Source organism: Danio rerio, chromosome 5 (genome assembly GCF_049306965.1).
Source record: "Danio rerio strain Tuebingen ecotype United States chromosome 5, GRCz12tu, whole genome shotgun sequence".
Classification (NCBI taxonomy): Eukaryota; Metazoa; Chordata; class Actinopteri; order Cypriniformes; family Danionidae; genus Danio; species Danio rerio.
Window position 1 is genome coordinate 76,365,001 of NC_133180.1, and position 20,000 is coordinate 76,385,000.

At 40.1% G+C, this 20,000-nt stretch overlaps 1 protein-coding gene across 4 annotated transcripts in view; it reads left to right on the forward strand.

Moving 5' to 3' along the window:
• The first annotated feature begins 54 nt into the window (after positions 1-54).
• Positions 55-20,000, forward strand: part of pappaa (pregnancy-associated plasma protein A, pappalysin 1a) — a 179,878-nt gene continuing 159,932 nt past the window's right edge. For 2 of the 4 annotated variants that reach the window (XM_073949691.1, XM_073949690.1), the window contains exons 1-3: positions 55-1,027; positions 10,962-11,254; positions 15,529-16,313. In XM_073949691.1, the coding sequence (XP_073805792.1) occupies positions 637-1,027; positions 10,962-11,254; positions 15,529-16,313 (1,469 nt within the window). In that variant the 5' untranslated portion in view covers positions 55-636. 4 annotated transcript variants of the gene reach the window in all.

Sequence of the window (20,000 nt, forward strand, 5' to 3'; positions counted from 1 at the left end):
CCCACTTCTGGAAACACTGTCCAACACTTGGAGAGCATGTGTAGAAACCTCCTCGTCAGACCTGTGACTTCAGCACAACGAAGGCAGGATCGGCGGGCGCAAAAAAAAAAAACTGCTGTGCTCTGCTTCCATCACTTTCTCACTCTTTAAAGCCTGAAGGATCTCCAGCGGAGCTCTCACACACACAAACACTCGCGCACGAGGAGAACCCGCGATGCTCCGCTCACTTCAACTCCTCGCGCCAATGCAACTTCTGAACGCGCTCCACACACACACATGACAGGCAGCCTGTCATGCTCGGACGCCTTCTGCATTCACTAAAACAGTGTGTTCTTTGCGTGTGGAGAAGGACAGATATGCGCCGGGTGTCAGTGAAGATCTTGATTAATCGATTACTTGTCGAATCAATGAATTAAAGCATCCAGAAAAAACTCAGTCTCGCGCAGAAGACGCGTAATGATAATAAGCTCCATGGCTTATTTGTGTGCTGTCTGGAACATTCGTCTTTGACAAGCGATTGGGAAGGAGCAGAAAACAAGTGGAAGGACTTTTCTTGTTTGTTTGGAGCTGGTGTGGCGCGTCCGTGCGCGCGTTTTCATTCTCCGGGACTTCCACCTCCTGTGTTCTTGGATAAAAATGAAAGTTTGGACTTTTCTCCAGTGTCTCGCCATCCTGCTCGTCCTCCTGTGCGTGGGATCGGAGTGCGGGACGGTCCTGAGAAACACCCGATCCAAACGCGAGCTGGTGAAGATCAGAGAAGCCAAGCTGGTTTTCCCGGGGGCTTGTGGCACCAGGCTGCCCCGGGGCAAGCGCTCCCTGCCGGGGATGGACCGCCGTATCCCCCGCCAGCGCCGGCGCTCCTCTCCAACCGAGGATGCGAGCTCTTCCCGGGGGAAAGCCGTGTATTTTACGGGCAGGGGAGACCAGCTGAGACTCAAGCCTGGAGTGGAGATACCAAAGGGCAATTTCACCCTCCAGATGTGGGTCAAGGCTGAGGGTGGCCAGCGCTCTCCTACTGTCATAGCTGGTAGGAACAGTTTTGTGATTTTGCATTGAGGTAAAGTTTTATATGCGCACATTCGTTCATTTCTGAACTCATTCATTCATTTTCCTTCGGCGTACTCCCTTGATCCATTAAGGATCGCCGTAGCGGAATGAACCGCCAACTACTTAAACAGTGGATGCGCTTCCAGCGGCACATTTTTGAGCAGTGACACGGTAACTATAATGTTTAACACGCTACTTAGAATAAAATAGCATGCAAGTATGACTTCTAAACAACATTAGCGCTATTTCATTGACTGTGAACATTGTAGGTGTGTCATTGTCTGCTCAATATGATTCTGTCTAAATGTGCGAATATAAAACCAACTTTACCGCAATTGTGTTTGCGTGTCATGGATGTTGTGCATGTGAATGATGGGGCTGGTTTGCAGTATTAAGTGCTGAACTTGTGGATAACATCTACATCGATCTGTCGGATTGTGTGTCAGACGATTAGGTAATCGCGTCAACGCGGAGACTCCGCACGCTTTGGGAGTGCTGTATATTTAGGGCTTGTGCGACTGGAAATATTTGCCTTCATTAGTGTTAATGTAGCCTGTCCGAAAGCTTAGCTGTGCAGTTTCAGATCCGACAGAGAAAGAAAGACTATAACATGAATTTTTAATTCATTAATATCAGTATATAACATCAATATGTTAGTGTAATAACAGTATAAATATTAATGTATTTATTTTTTCGATGCTTTAAAAATTTAATTTTATTTCATTTCCTTCGGCGTAGTCCCTTGATCCATTAGGGGTCGCCGTAGCGGAATGAACCGCCAACTGCTTGGGTTTTAAACAGTGGTTGCGCTTCCAGCGGCACATTTTTTGAGCAGTGACACGGTAACTATATTGTTTATCATGCTACTTAGAATAAAATAGCATGCAAGTATGACTTCTAAACAACATAAGCCTCCATGTCTCCATTGTCTGCTAAATATGATTTCTAGGTTACTTTTCGTGAATGTTTATCATTAATATCAGTATATAATATCAATATATTAGTATAATATCAGTATAAATATTAATATATTTATTTTTTGGATGCTTTAAAAATGTAATTTTATTTAATATATTTTATTTCATATTTTTTTTGTAATTTTATTTCATATATATATATTGATATTACAAATTGATTTATGTATTGGCATGACATTTTGTTGCAGCATTTATATATATATATATATATATATATATATATATATATATATATATATATATATATATATATATATATATATATATATATAAATGCTGCAACAAAATGTCATGCCAATACATAAATCAATTTGAACTTGAAAGGGTGGGGAGGGGGACAATTTATAATTGTAATTAAAATGTTTTAATACATATTACATATAATTTATTTATTTATTTATTTATTTATTTATTTATTTATTTATTTATTTATTTATTTATTTTTAATTTATTCAATTAATTACTCTACAACTGTAGTTATATGGAATTGTTATGTACATATTCATAATGCTTTGGCAATATGCAACTGCAACAAAACGTCATGCCAATAAAGCAATTTAAACTTGAATTTGAAAGAGAGAGAGAGAGAGAGAGAGAGAGAGAGAGAGAGAGGGAGAGAGGGCCTTCCCCTCCCCGTGCGTTCGCGCGTTTGGAGAGGCACCGGCCGGTTTTACACGCACGATCCTCGAATCCCCGAAAGACCCCAAACGCCCCCATTTCCACACAAACACGCGGGGAAAGTGAAGTGAAGGTGCAGAACAGATGTCTGGAGCGCATGCGCGTCCGACAAACACACACACACAGACACACACACATATGCTGGATCTCCTTCAGTTCCAGCAGACCTCAAAAAGCACAGTTTGCAAACACGACCACTGTGTGTGTGTGTGTTTAAGTGAGTAAGCATTACAACATCGCTCGATCCCACCCTCCGCCGACAGAGAGCGTAAAAGACACGACACAGAGCCGTCTGTTTTACAGCCACGAAGCTGAGAGTCCAGCACTGATGCTGCATTGGGCATCTCTGCGGTGCGTGTGGCATCTGGTGGCGATGCGGACCCTCAGATTCCCACCACACTGACATGACGTCATCTCTTTCAGGCTCGCAGCATGGGACTGAATGCGTGCATATGCTGCACTGGATATGGATATGATGAAAAATTAATATAGCTTCGCTCTCAAATGGTGTGGCTTTCGGTATATTTGATTTTCTCTTTGTGGTAACAGACTTTTGTCGTGGAAAAAATTGCCTATATTCCATGAGAGAAAAAAGAATCAACCTAATTTTAACCTCAATTAAAAGTAATATTTACGTAAATACAATGCAAAATCGTTTATATTAGGACAATGCATCAGACTTTCAGGTTTTGTGCAAACTTTAAGCAAAATTAGCACAATAAATAATATTAAAAAACAAGTTGACATGATTTATTAACCAATGATTGTGTGTGTATGTGTGTGTGTGTATATATATACATACATATATATATATATATATATATATATATATATATATATATATATATATATATATATATATGTAAAATATAATGTATGTATATATATATATATATATATATATATGTATATATATATATATATATATATATATATATATATATATATATATTATTTTAAGAGGAAAAAAATTTTTTAAAAGGGGACTGCACGGTGGCGCAGTGGGTAGCACGTTCGCCTCACAGCAAGAAGGTCGCGGGTTTGAGCCTTGGCTAGGTCAGTTGGCGTTTCTGTGTGGAGTAAGTTGTCTGTAGTGTATGTATGTGTGTGAAGGAGAGTGTATGGATGTTTCCCAGTAATGGGTTGCAGCTGGAAGATCATCCACTGACTAAAACATATGCTGGGTAATTTGGCTGTTCATTCCGCTGTGGCAACCCCAGATTAATAAAGTGCTTATGCCGAAAAGAAAATGAATGAATATATAATTCCCAGTCAAAAGTTTGGGGTTAGTTTTTTTTCATGTTTTTTTTTTAAACAAATTATTCTGTTCATCAATGCAATGCTTATTTAATAAAAAAAAAAAGTTAAATATTTATTCAAAAAAAAAAAAACTGATTTCTTATTGTATGTAGTTTCCAAATCAAATTATGTCACCAGTCATTATTGCTTTTATTACTATTACAATTAATAATAATAATAATAATAATAATAATAATAATAATAATTTTGAATTGGGTAGGCTAAATTGTATGTTTCCCAGAGATGGGTTGCGGCTGGAAGGGCATCCGCTGCTTAAAAACTTGCTGGATAAGTTGGCGGTTCATTCCGCTGTGGCGACCCCGGATTGATAAAGTGACTAAGCTGAAAAGAAAATGAATGAATAATAATAATAATAATAATAATAATAATAATAATAATAATTACAGTAATTTATGAAGGATCATGTGACTCTGAAGACTGGAGTAATGAAGCTTAAAATTAATCTGTAAAATCAATAAAATCATTCATTCATTCATATATTTTCTTGTCGGCTAAGTGCCTTTATTAATCCGGGGTCGCCACAGCAGAATGAACCCCCAACTTATCCAGTACGTTTTTACACAGCGGATGCCCTTCCAGCTGCAACCCATCTCTGGGAAACATTAATTTAATAAAAAATAAATAAAATGTCTAAATTCTGTATTTCTTTTCTTCTTTTCGTTCTTAATGCTAATTAAAGTAAGTCTGATGTCTGCTAGCATATCATTTCCATAAAAATATCAAATTATTTAAAGGTCTTTGGAGAATCTGTCCCAGTATCTTCAGTGTTAGGATTTTACAAAGAACAAAGAAACAGAAAAAACAAGAAAAAGTGATTGATCTGGCTTATGCAGACATGCTTAATCTTTTAAATCTAATTCATGCCTGTAAGAATGAAGACATAAGGCCGTTGTTTTGAAGGAGGCCGGTGCTTATTTTTAGCAGCCGCTCTTCTTGTTGTTGTTTTTGCACTGTTAGCCTTAATGTGGAGAATTAATGTTGTTTTTGTTGCGTTTTGTCTTGTTTTTTTGAGCTTTGTCATGTTTTCATTCCATAATAGAGAAGACTGACGGGTACCAAGACGCTGGCGAACAGAGTATGTGCTGATAGAGTTAGAATGTCTGAGTATTTGTCCAAGAATTTTATATATATATATATATATATATATATATATATATATATATATATATATATATATATATATATATATATATATATATATATATTCCTTTCGACTTAGTCCCTTTATTCATCAGGGGTCGCCACTGCAGAATGAACCACCACCAACTTTTCCAGCATTTGCTTAATGCAGCGGATGCCCTTCCATCTGCAACCCAGTACTGGGAAACACTCATACACACTCATTCACACACACACAGACACTCATACACTACGCCTAATTTAGATAATTTCCCTATAGCACATGTGTTTGGACTGTGGGGTCACCCCCCCCCTCCCCTCCCCCCCAAAAAAAAAACAAAACAAAAAACATACTGTCTTGGTTTCAGCGAATCCTAATGTTTACTGTGATCAGATGATTAACAATGGTTCAAGAGCATGTCAGAGCAAAGGAAAGAAGAAAGAAAAGTGCTTAACTGACACTGATCTTCCATTATGATGAGATATAAATTGACTTACACAGCAGATCTGATCTGAGATACATGCTGCACTTGACTGCTTAGGTGACAACAAGGACACTTAAAGGGGTAGTTCACGCGAAAAATGAATATGTCCTGTTCCTTTACTCACCTACAGCAGCTCATACAAGATGTAGGGGACTTTTTTCTTCTTCAGTAGAACATTAAAAGGAGATTCTAAGTTGAATCTGTGCAGATTTGTTTTTCAAATATTTCCCAAATGATGTTTAACAGAGCAAGGACATGTTCACAGTGTTTCCTGTAATATTTTGTCTTATAGAGAAAGTCTTATAGGTTTTATTTCGGCTAGAATAAAAGCAGTTTTAAAGCTTTCAATATTATTAGACCCCTTAAAGAGCCCCTATTATGGGTTTTTGAAAATGATCTTCCGTGCTGTGTGCAACACAGCTCTGAGTGAATGAAAACATCCAGCTGATGTTTAAATCTGAAAGTGCCCGTGTTTAAAACTATACATTTTTAAATAAAAGATTAGACTCAGCGTCGTTTAAATGATTCAGCATTCGTCCGGATCTTTTGCCTGTTTGTATCGACTTTGACATGAAACAATACCAAATACAGCGCATCCGGAAAGTACCCATAGCGCTTCACTTATTCCACATTTCTTGATGTCACAGCCCTATTGCAAAATAGATTAAATCCATTTATTTCCTCATCGTTCTACTCACAATCCTCCATAATGACAATGTGGAAAAAGAGTTTTTGAAATTGTTGCAAATTTATTAAAATTAAAACACCTGAAAAATCACAAGTACATCAGTATTCACAGCCTTTGCTCAATACTTTGTTGATGCACCTTTAGCAGTGATTACAGCCTCAAGTCTTCTTAAATATGATGCCACAAGCTTGCCACATCTGTCTTTGGGAATTTCTGCCCATTCCTCTTTGCAGGACCTTTCAAGCTCTATCAGGTTGGATGGGAAACGAGGGTGTACAGCCATTTTCAGATCTCTACAGAGATGTTCAATAGGATTTAGTTCTGGGCTCTGGCTGGGCAAATCAAGGACATTCACCTAGTTGTTGTGAAGACACTCCATTGATATTTTGGCGGTGTGCTTTGGGTCATTGTCCTGCTGGAAGATCAACCGTCACCCCAGTCTGAGGTCAAGAGCACTCTGAAGCAGGTCTTCATTCAGGTTGTCTCTGTACATTGCTGCATTCATCTTTCCCTCTATCCTCACTAGTCTTCCAGTTCTTGCTGCTGAAACACATCCCCACAGCATGACGCTGACACCACCATGCTTCACTGTAGGGATGCTATTATCCAGGTGATGAGAGCTGGCTGCTTTTCTCCAAACGTAACGCCTGGCATTCACTCCAAAGAGTTCAATTTGAGTCTCATCAGAGCAGAGAGTTTAGTTTCTGATGGTCTGAGAGACCTTCAGATGCTTTTTGGCAAACTCCAGGTGGGGAGTGTCTTCCGTCTGGCCACTCTACCATACAGGCCTGATTGGTGGATTGCTGCACAGATGGTTGTCCTTCTGTAAGGTTCTCCCCTCTCCACAGAGAAACGCTAGAGCTCAGACAGAGTGACCATCGGGTTATTGATCACCTCCCTGACTAAGGCACTTCTCCCCCAATCACGGCCAGCTCTAGGAAGAGTCCTGGTGGCTCAAACATCTTCCACTTACGGATGATGGAGGCCGCTGTGCTCATTGGAACTTTCAGAGCAGCAGAAATGTTTCTGTAACCTTCCCCAGCCTTATGCCTCAAGACAATCCTGTCTCGGAGGTCTACAGACAATTCCTTTGTCTTCATGCTTGGTTTGTGCTTTGACATGAACTGTCAACCCTGGGATCTTATATAGACAGGTGTACGCCTTTTCAAATCATGTCCAATTAGCTTAATTGACCACAGGTGAACTCCAATGAAGCTGCTGAAACATCTCAAGAATGATCAGTGGAGACAGAATATACCTGAGCTCATAGTAGAGCTTCGAGCCAAAGGCTGTGAATACTGATGTACATGTGATTCTTCAGCTTTTTTATTTCTTATAAATTTGCAACAATTTCAAAAACTCTTTTTTCACTTTGTCATTATGGGGGATTGTGTGTAGAATGTTGAGGAAATAAATCAATTTAATCTATTTTGGAATTTGGCTCTAACATAAAAAATCGGATCCGGTAAAACGTGAACGAGCCTTTCCCTCAAATGCCATTGGAGTGCGAGTGTGTGTATGTGGGATTGATTACGACTGAAGATGAGTGAACATTAATGAAGGAACATTTTGATGATTAATACAGTAATCTACCCTGCAACGGGGATTCGTCAGCCATTTCTTAAAGGAAGGATCAGAAAAGACGGTCCCACTTTATATTAAGTGTCCTTAACTACTATGTACTGACATCACAAAATAAATACAATGTACTTACTGTGTTCATAATGTATTTGAGAACACTTGTGTTGCTTATGAGTGGGGATAGAGGTTGGGTTATGGACAGGTTTGGTGGTATGGGTAGGTTTAAGGGTGGGTTAAGGTGTAAGGGACGGTCAACAGTGTATTTACAAATGTAATTACATATGTGATTACATGTATTTAATCAAGCATAAGTACACAGTAAATACATGATTTAAACAATAAGTACATAGTAGTTAAACTATTAATACCTGTGTAAATACATATTAGTTAAAGCCACTTAATATAAAGTGGGACCGAAAAGACTATTGATGTAAAGGACTTTGACAAGAGCTTGACAGAAACTTTATCAGTACACAGTTCATGGATCAGTTTCTCCCTCCATTTCACAAGTGTAATGCCCCATTTACACGGGGCTCCAACATCAACACTTGATGGAGGGCGTGTCTGAAGTTGAGGCTGACGCGATTGTCATAGCAGCATCAGCCAATGAAACAAGTTCACAGTCGGCTACTGTCTGAGCTGGGAAATTTGCATAAAGCGATCTGATTGGCTGACGCATCTGTTGGCACTTGAATAGTTGAGAAATTCCCAACTTCTGCAGTGAGCAGCGCCACTGAAGCAGCCCCGACGAATCTAAGGGTGCTTTCACACCTGCCTTATTTAGTATGATTGAATCGCACTAGAGTTTGTTTCCCCTTTTGGTGTGGTTCGTTTGGGCAGGTGTGAATGCAGCTATCGTACTAGAGTGCGCACCAAAAGCGGAACAAATAAGCGTACCGAGACCTGCTTGAAGAGGTGGTCTCGGTACGCTTTAAAACGAACCCTGGAGCGGTTCGTTTGTGATGAGAATATGATCCGTCCAACCGCAAAAAGTACTGCGCGTTTTGGACTAATCCAGCTGCCGTAGGCTGATGCGCTGTGCATTATGGGATATGGAGGAAATATATTTGTTGACAGCGCTTTACCAACAGAGAGAGGGAGAGGGGAAAACATTACCTGATGGATTGTTGGTAATATTTCCGCAAGATGACCATGTCGCAGTTTAGCTAAATTAATTCACATCTCCTCCTGAAGTGACGAGCGATGCATTAAACACTGTTTTCCAGCCGCGGCCGCGCTTCATTTTCGTAATGTATAGTTTGTCTAAAGCAGAGATACAATCAGCCAGCGCAGTCGTCCCTCCAGAGTAAAAGGTTTTGTTTACCTGCGGGAGTTCACTGGCATTTTCCCGCACGTGAATTCTGACCAATCAATAAGCAGTCTAGGAAATATGTTCAACAACATCTGGCCAATGAGAGATGTGGATTTTGTCAGATGACTGCATTTTGGTTCGTTTCAACTGGTTCGGACCAAAGCCAGCAGTGTGGTGTGAAAACGACCCAAAGACGGCAGAAGATGCAACAATGTATCATTTATTACTAGGGATGTAACGGTATCAGAATTTCACGGTACGGTAATACCTCGGTATGAATGTCACGGTACGGTATTTATTGAATCATTTACAGGAAAAAACAAAACTTATGAAAATACTCCAAAAAAGTGCCAAAAGTGTCAATGACATACAAATTAGCCATCTATCTGTAAGCTTTGAAACAGGAACATCAATTTTAATAACAAAAACAAATATTAAACCATGTAAAAAAAATAAAGTTTCAATTTAGTATTGTTGAAAACTCATCACATTCAACATTTAATCACTCACTCACTTAGATAGAGATGGGTTTAAAGGAAAATTATCATATAAATATAATCTGGTAAAAGCTGGTATCTCTGGGCATTTACAATGTCCCCTGCAACAGAAAAAAACCCTCTCATTTGGGACTGAGGTTTCTGGGACAAGAGAGAGATGGCTTGGCCCAGGTTGACAGCAGTGGGTAACGTTGTGCATTGTCTTTCCCCCACTTGAGAGGACAAACCATGAGTAAGATAGAGGTCTCATGTCTGCATCAATCTGAACAGTGTGCTGACAACACCGCTATTCAGTACGCGCGCGACAACACAGCTGATAAGAACTCGCGCGACAACACCGCTATTCAGTACGATTGCGGCGACAACACCCGCTTTAGAGTTTTCCGGCTCTTTTTCATCCCCATCATGCGACTTCGGTAATATCGAAAAAAAATTAATATTGCGGTATGACGGTATTTACAATACCGTTACATCCCTATTTATTACCCTTGGTCCGGACCAAATGAAGCGAACTACACATGTGAAAGCACCCTAAAATGGCATTTAAACCCACATTGTTAGCATTTAACACTCAATAGAGCACATGAGGTTCACCTGAGGTCATCGTCAGGGGCGCAACTACACATTTACTGAGGGGTATGCGGGTTCAAACTTTGTGTGATCCCTCTTATTTTATATTAATTAATTAATAATAAATGAAGACAAATTTTCAGATTAATCTTATAACTTTTGACATTATGTATGATTTGACAGTTTATTTTGATAAAAATAAAAACAAATCTAAACAGTTACATCTACATGAACACTTTCGGCTGTGGGACTGCATGTTATTGTGTTAAATGATTTTAAATTAAACAATAACAATATTATATTCGTTTAAAATGCAAAATAATGTTTTTTAACAAAACATATTTATTTATTTTTATTATTTGAAACTTTTAATGAGGATAATTTTAAAAATAGTTTTGGCACAACGGCGCCCCCCCATGTGTGGCGCCCCTATGCGCCGCATATACTGCATACCCCCTTGTTACGCCACTGGTCATCGTTGTCAATTTTCTGCAGCCCTAATCTCGAAAAACATCTAGTCGAACATCATGTGCTGTCATCGTGGCGAAGATAAAAGAAATCAGTTATTAGAAATGAGTTATAATGTTTAGAAATGTGTTGAGGAAATGTTCTGTCTGTTAAACAGAAATATGGTGATATATAATTCTGACTTCAACTGTATTTATTATTGTACTTTCCCACTTACAGGTCTCTTCGACAAATGCTTCTACGCCTCTAGTGATCGTGGATGGCTCTTGGGAATTAAATCCGTGAGTGAACAGGGAAACCGCGACCCGCGTTTCTTCTTCTCCCTGAAAACGGATCGAGCTCATAAAGTTGCCTCCATTCACTCCAACGCCCGATATCTGCCCAATCATTGGGTTCACGTGGCCGTCACCTACAACGGCCTCTTCATGAAGTTATACATCAACGGCGCTCAGACAGCGGTCAGCAGGGAGCAGTCAGGTGATGTCTTCAGCCCACTCACTAAAAAGTGTAAGGTGAGTTTCATTCTTTTAGCACATTTTACACCGTATCTTTCAAGAAATTGACACACTATCAAATTTATATTGTATTTTTGTTAGTAGTGATGCTTGAGTGTGTACACTACCTGACAAAAGTCTTGTCGTCTATCCAAGATTTAGGAACGACACATAATAACTTGACTTCTAGTTGATCATTTGGTATCAGAAGTGGCTTATATTAAAGGCCTCTAGATTACGCTTCTTTGAGCATAATAAAATATGATGATGTCTTGATTTTGAATGGTTTGATTAGGACAGTAAGGTCTGACTCTGCTTAGACTAAAGTCTGGTCACTGAACAGAAATAATGTCCAGTATAGAATATAAAGTCCTGCTGCAGTGGAGACAGAATGAATATTGTGTCTGACTCCATCATGAGCTTGGAGGACTGCATCCATACATCTCTGACATGACTCAAATCACTGATTAATAAAGTCATCTGGAATGGCAGAGAAAGCCTTCAGCAGGACTCCCAGAGTTCATCAAGATCCTTTGGATTCATCTTCAACACCTCCTCCTTCATCTTACCCCAGACATGCTCAATAATGTTCATGTCTGGTGACTGGACTGGCCAATCCTGCACCTTCTTTGCTTTTAGGAGCTTTGATGTGGAGGCTGAAGTATGTTGAGCGCTATCCTGCTGAAGAATTGTCCCTCTCCTGTGGTTTGTAATGTAATGGGCAGCACAAATGTCTTGATGCCTCAGGCTGTTGATGTTGATCATCCACTCTGCAGATCTCTCGCACGCCCCAATACTGAATGTAACCCCAAACCATGATTTTTCCTTCACCAAACTTGACTGATATCTGTAAGAATCTTGGCTCCATGCTGGTTCCAGTAGTTCTTCTGCAGTATTGGTGATGATTGGGATGCAGTTCAACAGATGATTCATCAGAGAAATCCACCTTCAACACTTTTCCAAATGATCAACTAGAAGTCAGGTTTTAAAGCAAGAGTTAGAAAATAAGCAAAAAGTTAGCAAGAAGGTTGCTGGTTCGAGCCCCGGCTGGGTCAGTTGGCATTTCTGTGTGGAGTTTGCATGTTCTCCAAGTGTTGGCGTGAGTTTCCTCCGGGTGCTCCGGTTTCCCCAACAATCCAAACACATAAGCTTTAGGGGAATTGGGTAAACTAAATTGGCCGTAGTGCATGTGAGTGTGTTCAAGAGTGTGTGGCTGTTGGGTTGTGGCAAGAAGAGCATCCACTGTAGAGATCTGCACGGGACTAAATTTTGAATCCCGCTCCCGTCCGCTTCCGCCAGGTTTTAGCCTGAACCCAACCGCTTCCGCTTATATTCAGCATTTGTTGTCCCGCTGCCCGCCCCGCCCCATTTTCTATCTGCCGCACCTGTTCCCACTAACATACGGTGGGAGAACAAAACCGAAAACCACCCAGCTCTACAGAGTCCGGACAGCCTATAACAAGCTGTCTGTATAAACAAACACACACACACACACACACACACAAACAGACAGCACAGAGCTCTCTCATTCGCACACACACACACACACACACACACACACACACACACACACACACACACACACACACACACACACACACACGCACATATAAACAGCAACAAACAAGCTAAACGCAGCATTACGCTGTCTCATTCACACACACACACACATACATACGCGTGCTCGCTCGCTCGGGAGTCGGGAGCGATATTGTTAGACCGCCTGCTCTCGTTCAAAATTAAACCAGCTACTGACCGCTCCCGCGATTAATTCGGAGATTTATTTCCACGCCGTACGAAATCTGCTCGGGTCCTGCGGCAGACCTCTTATCCACTGCGTAAAACATGTGCTGATAAGTTGGCGGTTCATTCCACTGTGGCGACCCCTGATTAATAAATGGACTAGACTGAAAAGGAAATGTATGAATGAATGAATGTGTCCATATTGCAAGCTATTTGGAAATGAAATGTCTAGTAAATAATAATTGTTAATAAACCTAACCAATTGGGGTCAAGGGATAATCCACCCCCCACACCCCCCCCTTCCTTCAAAAAAACATCCGTCATTATTTATTCAACCTCCACTTATTCCAAACCTGACCTTCTTTCTTCTGTTGAACAGATATTGTGAAGTTTTTTTGTTCCTGCTATGGATGTCAGTGACTGCTTTTCCCCTTAAACATTCTTCAGAGTATCTTCTTTGCTGTTAAGCAGAAGAAAGAAATGCACACATGTTTAGAAGCACTTAAAAATATAGTTTTTTTGAGTGTGGCCTCCTTAACAAAAATGCATTTGCTGAAGCAAACATGACATTTTAGTGTGCTTCCATATGATTTGGAGCTCTATTGCCACGACTCTTGTTTCACAAGTCTACCCGAGCACTCATCTCAAGTGCCATGCTGTACCATGTAAATACCTGCGCATGTTTTTTTAATCTGGCATCTGTAGGTATGCTTTTGAGGTTTTGCTGAAAGTGCATGTGGAGGCACATTTTTCCTCGTGAGCCTATGTTGCTGAACTGATGCCATATGTTGAGCCAACAATGCGAAAGTGCTGTATGTTGAGCCGGCGAATGTGTTCCAAAAGTTTTATTGATAGCACCACAGTGTTTACACTGCGGAAAGTCCACCCGGCCAAGGATAACTCGCATAGCTTGTTGCATTTACTGGAAGACTATACTATAGGAGGACAGCTAAATCAGGGTTATTTTTTAAAGTGGTATCTCCCATGTTGATAAACAAATTCAAATCAATGCTTCAGTGAAAAGTTCCGTACATTTAAATGAACTCGGAAATGTTGACATTGCATAATATTTCCATACTTACGGTACTTATGTGAGGAATATACTATCAGGATTGTCAGATATTTATAGACAGGACAGCAATGAACAGCTCTTATGATTAATAAAATGATTACTTGACTAATAAGTCAGTTGTTTCACTGATTAAATGCACAGTATGTAAGGTTTAATCATAAATAGTGACATTAAAATGTTCAAATTTAGAGAAATAAGCAATTTTAACTAGCGAGGTGGAACAAGTGCTGTGTGTTCATGCTAATGCAAATTTCTGGTGAACTGTCACTTTAATAGATGACTACAAGATAAAGTATTTGATTAAAAAAGACAGTGTTGTATGTCATTGTTTCTCAATCCTGGTCTTCGTGCCCCACTGCTCTGGGGTGTGTTTCCCAAAACCATCGAGCCAACTAAGGTTGCAAGTTCTGTCGTTACGAACATAGTTTGTTGATTTGCCGTTTTCCCAAATCTGTTGCTCCAACGAACGTTCATAAACTGCGTCGTGTCGACGCCTAGTGGTACTGCGCGCTGAAATACAGTTGAATTATTAGCCCCCTTCAAATTTTTTCTACTTTTTAAAATATTTTCCAAAAGATGTTTAACAGAGTAAGGAAATTTTCACAGTATGTCTGATAATATTTTTTCTTCTGGAGAAAGTCTTGTTTGTTTTATTTCGGCTAGAATAAAAGCAGTTTTGAATTTTTTAAACACAATTTTAGGGACAATATTATTAGCCCCTTTAAGCTATATTTTTTCTCGATAATCTACAGAACAAACCACCGTTATACAATAACTTGCCTAATTACCCTAACCTGCCTAGTTAACCTAATTAACCTGGTTAAGCCTTTAAATGTCACTTTAAGCTGTAGAGAAGTGTCTTGAAGAATATCTAGTCTAATATTATTTACAGTCATCATGGCAAAGATAAAATAAATCAGCTATTAGAGATGAGTTATTAAAACTATTATGTTTAGAAATGAGCTGAAAAAATTTGCTCTCCGTAAAAATAAACAAGCGGTCTAAAAATTCAGGGGGGCTAATAATTCTGACTTCAACTGTATAGCACCAATGTGCTCACGGAGACCCGAGTTCGATTCCCCGCTCGAGGTCCTTCGCCGATCCTTCCCCTCTCTCTGCTCCCAATGATTTCCTATCTGAACTCTCTACTGTCCTGTCATAATAAAGGTGAAAAAAAACTTAAAAATAACAAAAGTATAAGACTTTAAATAAGAATTTATGAATAACCGAAGTGAAATAAAGGATTCTGGTGCTCAGGTAGAGAGGAATGAAGGACAATGGACTAAGAAACAATGCACACTGCCAGAATATGTGCCAGTCCATGCACGGGGCTCTTCTAATAGGCTATTTATTTAAATCAGCTGTATTAAATAAGGACATGCGAAATATGCAGATGGGTCAGGATTTAGAAACACTGCTGTATGCAACTTCAAGTAAACAGATAAACATAATCAATTGATCTGATCTTAAACCCAAGGTGCTGATGGTGGGTGGAAATGCCTTGAACCACAACTACCGAGGCTCCGTGGAACGTTTGGGTTTGTGGCGACAGGCCTTGTCCCAAAGGCAGATCATGAGGGACATGCATGGACGGGAGGACCCTGAGGACCTGGTGGATTTGGTGATCCGGGAAACCTTCGAACATCCAGCGCGCAAATGGCTCGCAGTAAAAGACGGAAGCTTCCCAATTCCCGATGATGGTCCCCGTGCTGGACTAGGCTCTTTAGACACCACTCTGGAGCCTCCAGCTTGCGGACAAACAGTGTGCGATAACACTGAAGTGGTGCGCAACTATAATCACTTCTGGAGCTTTCGCCAACCCAAAACCGTCCGTTATCGCGTCGTGAACGTGTTTGACGACTTTCAACGGAAACCTACGGTCACGGATCAACAAATTCACCTGCAGCATCAGCATCTGAACGAAGCCTTCAGCATGTACAACATCAGCTGGGAGTTGACCGTACACAACGTCAGCAATTCCTCCTTGTACAACCGGCTGGTGCTCGCCAACTGTGATATAAGCAAGGTTGGCGATGACGATTGCGATCCTGAATGCAATCACACGCTTACTGGATTTGACGCGGGATTCTGCAAACCCAGGCCTGAAAAACACAGGACTGAATGTCCTGAGCGCAAACAAGGAAATGGCGTCTGCGATCCGGAGTGCAACTGTGAGAACTACAATTACGATAACGGAGATTGCTGCAACTCCAGCGTAACCGATGTGACCAAAACCTGCTTCAATCCCACTTCTCATTTAAGGTAAGAGACATTTTACATTTATGTTTAGTCATTTAGCAGATGCATTTGTCCAAAGTAAGCTGACTTACAACTGAGGAGGCAATACACACAACAAGTGCTGATTACACAAAGGCAATGTTAGTGCTTAGAGAATTAAGTGCTAGAATAATGAGAGAGAGTGTTTTATATAGACCTTTTTCTTGGAACGCAAAATTACCCATTATGCTTTGCGTGTATGCGCAAGGAGAATGCAAAGAACTTGCGGTCGGCAGCTGATGCGTGTAAACAGTCATGTATGGACAGCTTTGAAACAATAGTTTTAATCTGTTACCTGCTTTTATCCACTTTGAACTAATCCTGTTGTCCATCAGCAGCATCTCCTGGACTGATCATTTAAAGAAATGCCATCTAATAGGATGGAAAACAGCTGCTGTGAGGCGTTTTCCCCTCGTTGTCAGACGGCATCTTCTGCAGTTTAAATGAAGCCTCGTCATCGCTAAAGTCAACGTTTTCTCTTTGTTTCAAATATATAACCAGCCCAAACAAATGTAGTTCACCAAAATGTTTGACACACACACGTATCCTGTACTGTGCCACTGACACACTGATTTAATAACTGTGACAAAGTGAAAATATAGGCTAGTGTCATCTCGAAATGACAGAAAAACACAAACCGTGGTGAAAACAACACATGAAATAAATAGGGGTGTTCGAAATCGATCGAAATTTATGCTCAATTTCGATTATCGAATCCAAAAATAGAATCGTCGATGCTGCTACGCCCCCATGTCACGTCAGCTTGGCTTGCCAAGCGGGAAAAAAAACAGGCTTGTTGAAGTGCTTGTTAAACGGCAGACGCAGGAGACCCGTCAACAGAGCTTAAACCCTCTCCTCTTTCAATGAAGTCGCCGGTGTGGAAGCATTTTGGATTTCCAGTGAGTTATGTTGACAGCGTTCGTGTTGTCGACAAAAAAAACACCACAGTTTTGCAAGCTCTGCTATGTACGTATTACGTACGGTTCGTCCGATAGACAACACCGGCATCGCGATTCTCCGCCCGCCCCCGTTGCAAATCCGCTCGCGAAAAGTACACACTCAGGCCCTGTTTACACTGTCTTTGTGTTTAAATGGCATTTTAGAACGACAACGATTTGACATCCACACTGGCGTGTAGCATTTCTGAGCAGCCCTCCTTCCTCCCTACCTCTGAAAATGCACATCACGTGACCACACAGACACAGACGCACACACAGCCATGCGCTCGAGACAGCAGGTCCAGGCAGTCAGAGGACTGCTTCAATCTTTCACTCACTTGTACTTCGTCGTTTTAGCGAACACCTCAGATACTGTTGGCTGGTTCCTGTTGGCTGTGCGTCTTTTTTACCGACGCCATTATAACGACACAGATCACTGCCTATTCACGAGTCCCACAGAAAAGTGATTGACAGGTGGTAATTATGTGTGTATCTTGCCTTTATTCATTTACTGTATGATTTGTTTATGGGTAAAACAAAGACCATGCAGGTCAGGTAGTTTAAACGGTAGGCTACAAATAATTAATTGGTCATTAATTAATTAATTATTCATAATCGAAAATCGAATCGAATCGTGCCTTTAGAATCGAAAATGTAATCGAATCGAGGATTTGGAGGATCGTGACACCCTTAGAAATAAAACACAAACGGCTCGCGATAAGAATGAACAGCAAATCAGCCAGCAGAGGATCAATAACAGACTTTTATTGCTCATTTGTGTAAATTGCTCGACTTTCATACCTGTTAAGTTTCATGCCACTAATCTGGTTTGCTCTCTCTCTCTCTCTCTGTGCGTGTGTGTGCGCGTGTATTTCTGACGGCAGACACGTGAACTAGGAGAACGTTTTTCTCGTATTTCTGATGCGCTTGAACCACATGTGACCGATTATAACGGCTTTAACAGACACATTTCTAAGTTGTGTGACACAAAAACACTCTGTTATCCATTACAAACGTCCTTGAAACCCATTGTCGGAGCGCAAATTACCAGTTGTACACGCTGTAAACGGAAGTTTTTAGCACTCTACCGAAAGACGGTGGTCGTTATGGCGCCCTCCATGCAGCAGCCATGAAAAAGGTCTATAGAGAACTCTTAACCCTTAAAGACCAAAACAGCCGCCCGCAGCTAAAAATAAGTATTGTTCTGAAATGTTTAATAACTTTTGACTTGCTAATCCGATCCGTACAATTCAAAGATTGGCATAAAGAAGAAAGTCTCAGCTTTCCATCGCTGTATAACATTACATTACCCGGACCTTCGGAGGCTCCAGAATCATTGTGGTTACGTCACCACATTTTGACAACGCTGATTTTATAAAGGAACGCTCGTGGCTTGTGTCTCTGGACGAACCAGACATGATGCATTGATGCATTGTCCCTTCTCCATGCCCAGATTGGTTCAAACTCGCTCTCTCTCAACCAATAAGCATAAGTTTTGCTTTGTGGACCAGCAATCAGCTATTTGAACAACCCGGAATGAGAAATAGGCTGTACAGAAGCAGCAGGGTCAACACCATGTCCATGCTGGCACATAAAAGCTAAGGATGGTCCATATTGAATCTAGTTTAGTTATGTAACTAGTTATAGTATTGTAAATATTTACATCAATTTTTTTTACTGAGGATTTGCACCATGTTTATTTGGACTTTGACGCATTATTTATTATTTTCTTATTTTTTATTTGTTCATTGTAAGTGCTGCTGTTTATGATAACTGAAAATATATTATTTGGTCAAACTTGCTTCAGTGTTCTGTTATTGTGTAACAGTCCTTCTGTTTAGTTCATCCCAGAACTTTTGGGCAAATACACTGTCAGTAAATAAATGCGCTAGTTTCTTCCCACTGAAAAACGCCTTAGAATAACATTGAAATAAATTGCTATAACTTGCTCAGGGAAAGGTGGATGAAGACAAAATTTATTTTGAAAGCATAAATCAGCATAGCGTATTTCTAAAGACAAAAAAAAAAAACTTCATGAGGTTTTGTTTGTGATAACTAGAAAATGCCACTTTTTAAAAAAACGTTTTTATTAAAATTCTGGAACATTTTCTGTCTGTTCATATGTTTTTGGACCAAAAAAATATTTTAGACTGGACCTTTAAATGATACAGATTGAAGCTTCAGGTTCTCCTGTTTAAAATAATATATGACACTTGAGGCTGACTGCTAAAATAACAATTAAACTGCTTTAAAAAAATAAATAAAATAAATAATAAAAAAAAAAAAACGTATATAGGCCCATTTGGTGCCCACACAATACCTCTAGGTCTTTAAGGGTTAACGTTAATTATTTAAAATTTTATTTTTTCAGTTTTTTCTTTCGTTTTCGTTAACTATAATAACCTTGTTTTAAAGGGGAAGACATTGGCTTCCAAAGTATTATCTTTTCCCTAATATTGAAATTAATGGTTACCATGTAAATGCATTCTTCAAAATATCTTATTTTATGTTAGATAGATGAAAGAATAGATACTCTTAGGGCCCTATCATACACCCGGCGCAGTGTGGCGCAAGACGCAGCGCAATAGTCTTTTGGTAGTTTCAGCTTGGCGCAAGAGTGGTTTTGAGGTGTTGCGCTACGCTGTTTAAATAGCAAATGCATTAGCGCTCATTTGTGCGCACATAGGCGTTCTGGTCTATAAAGGAAGGCGTTCTGAGGCGGACCGCTGGCGCG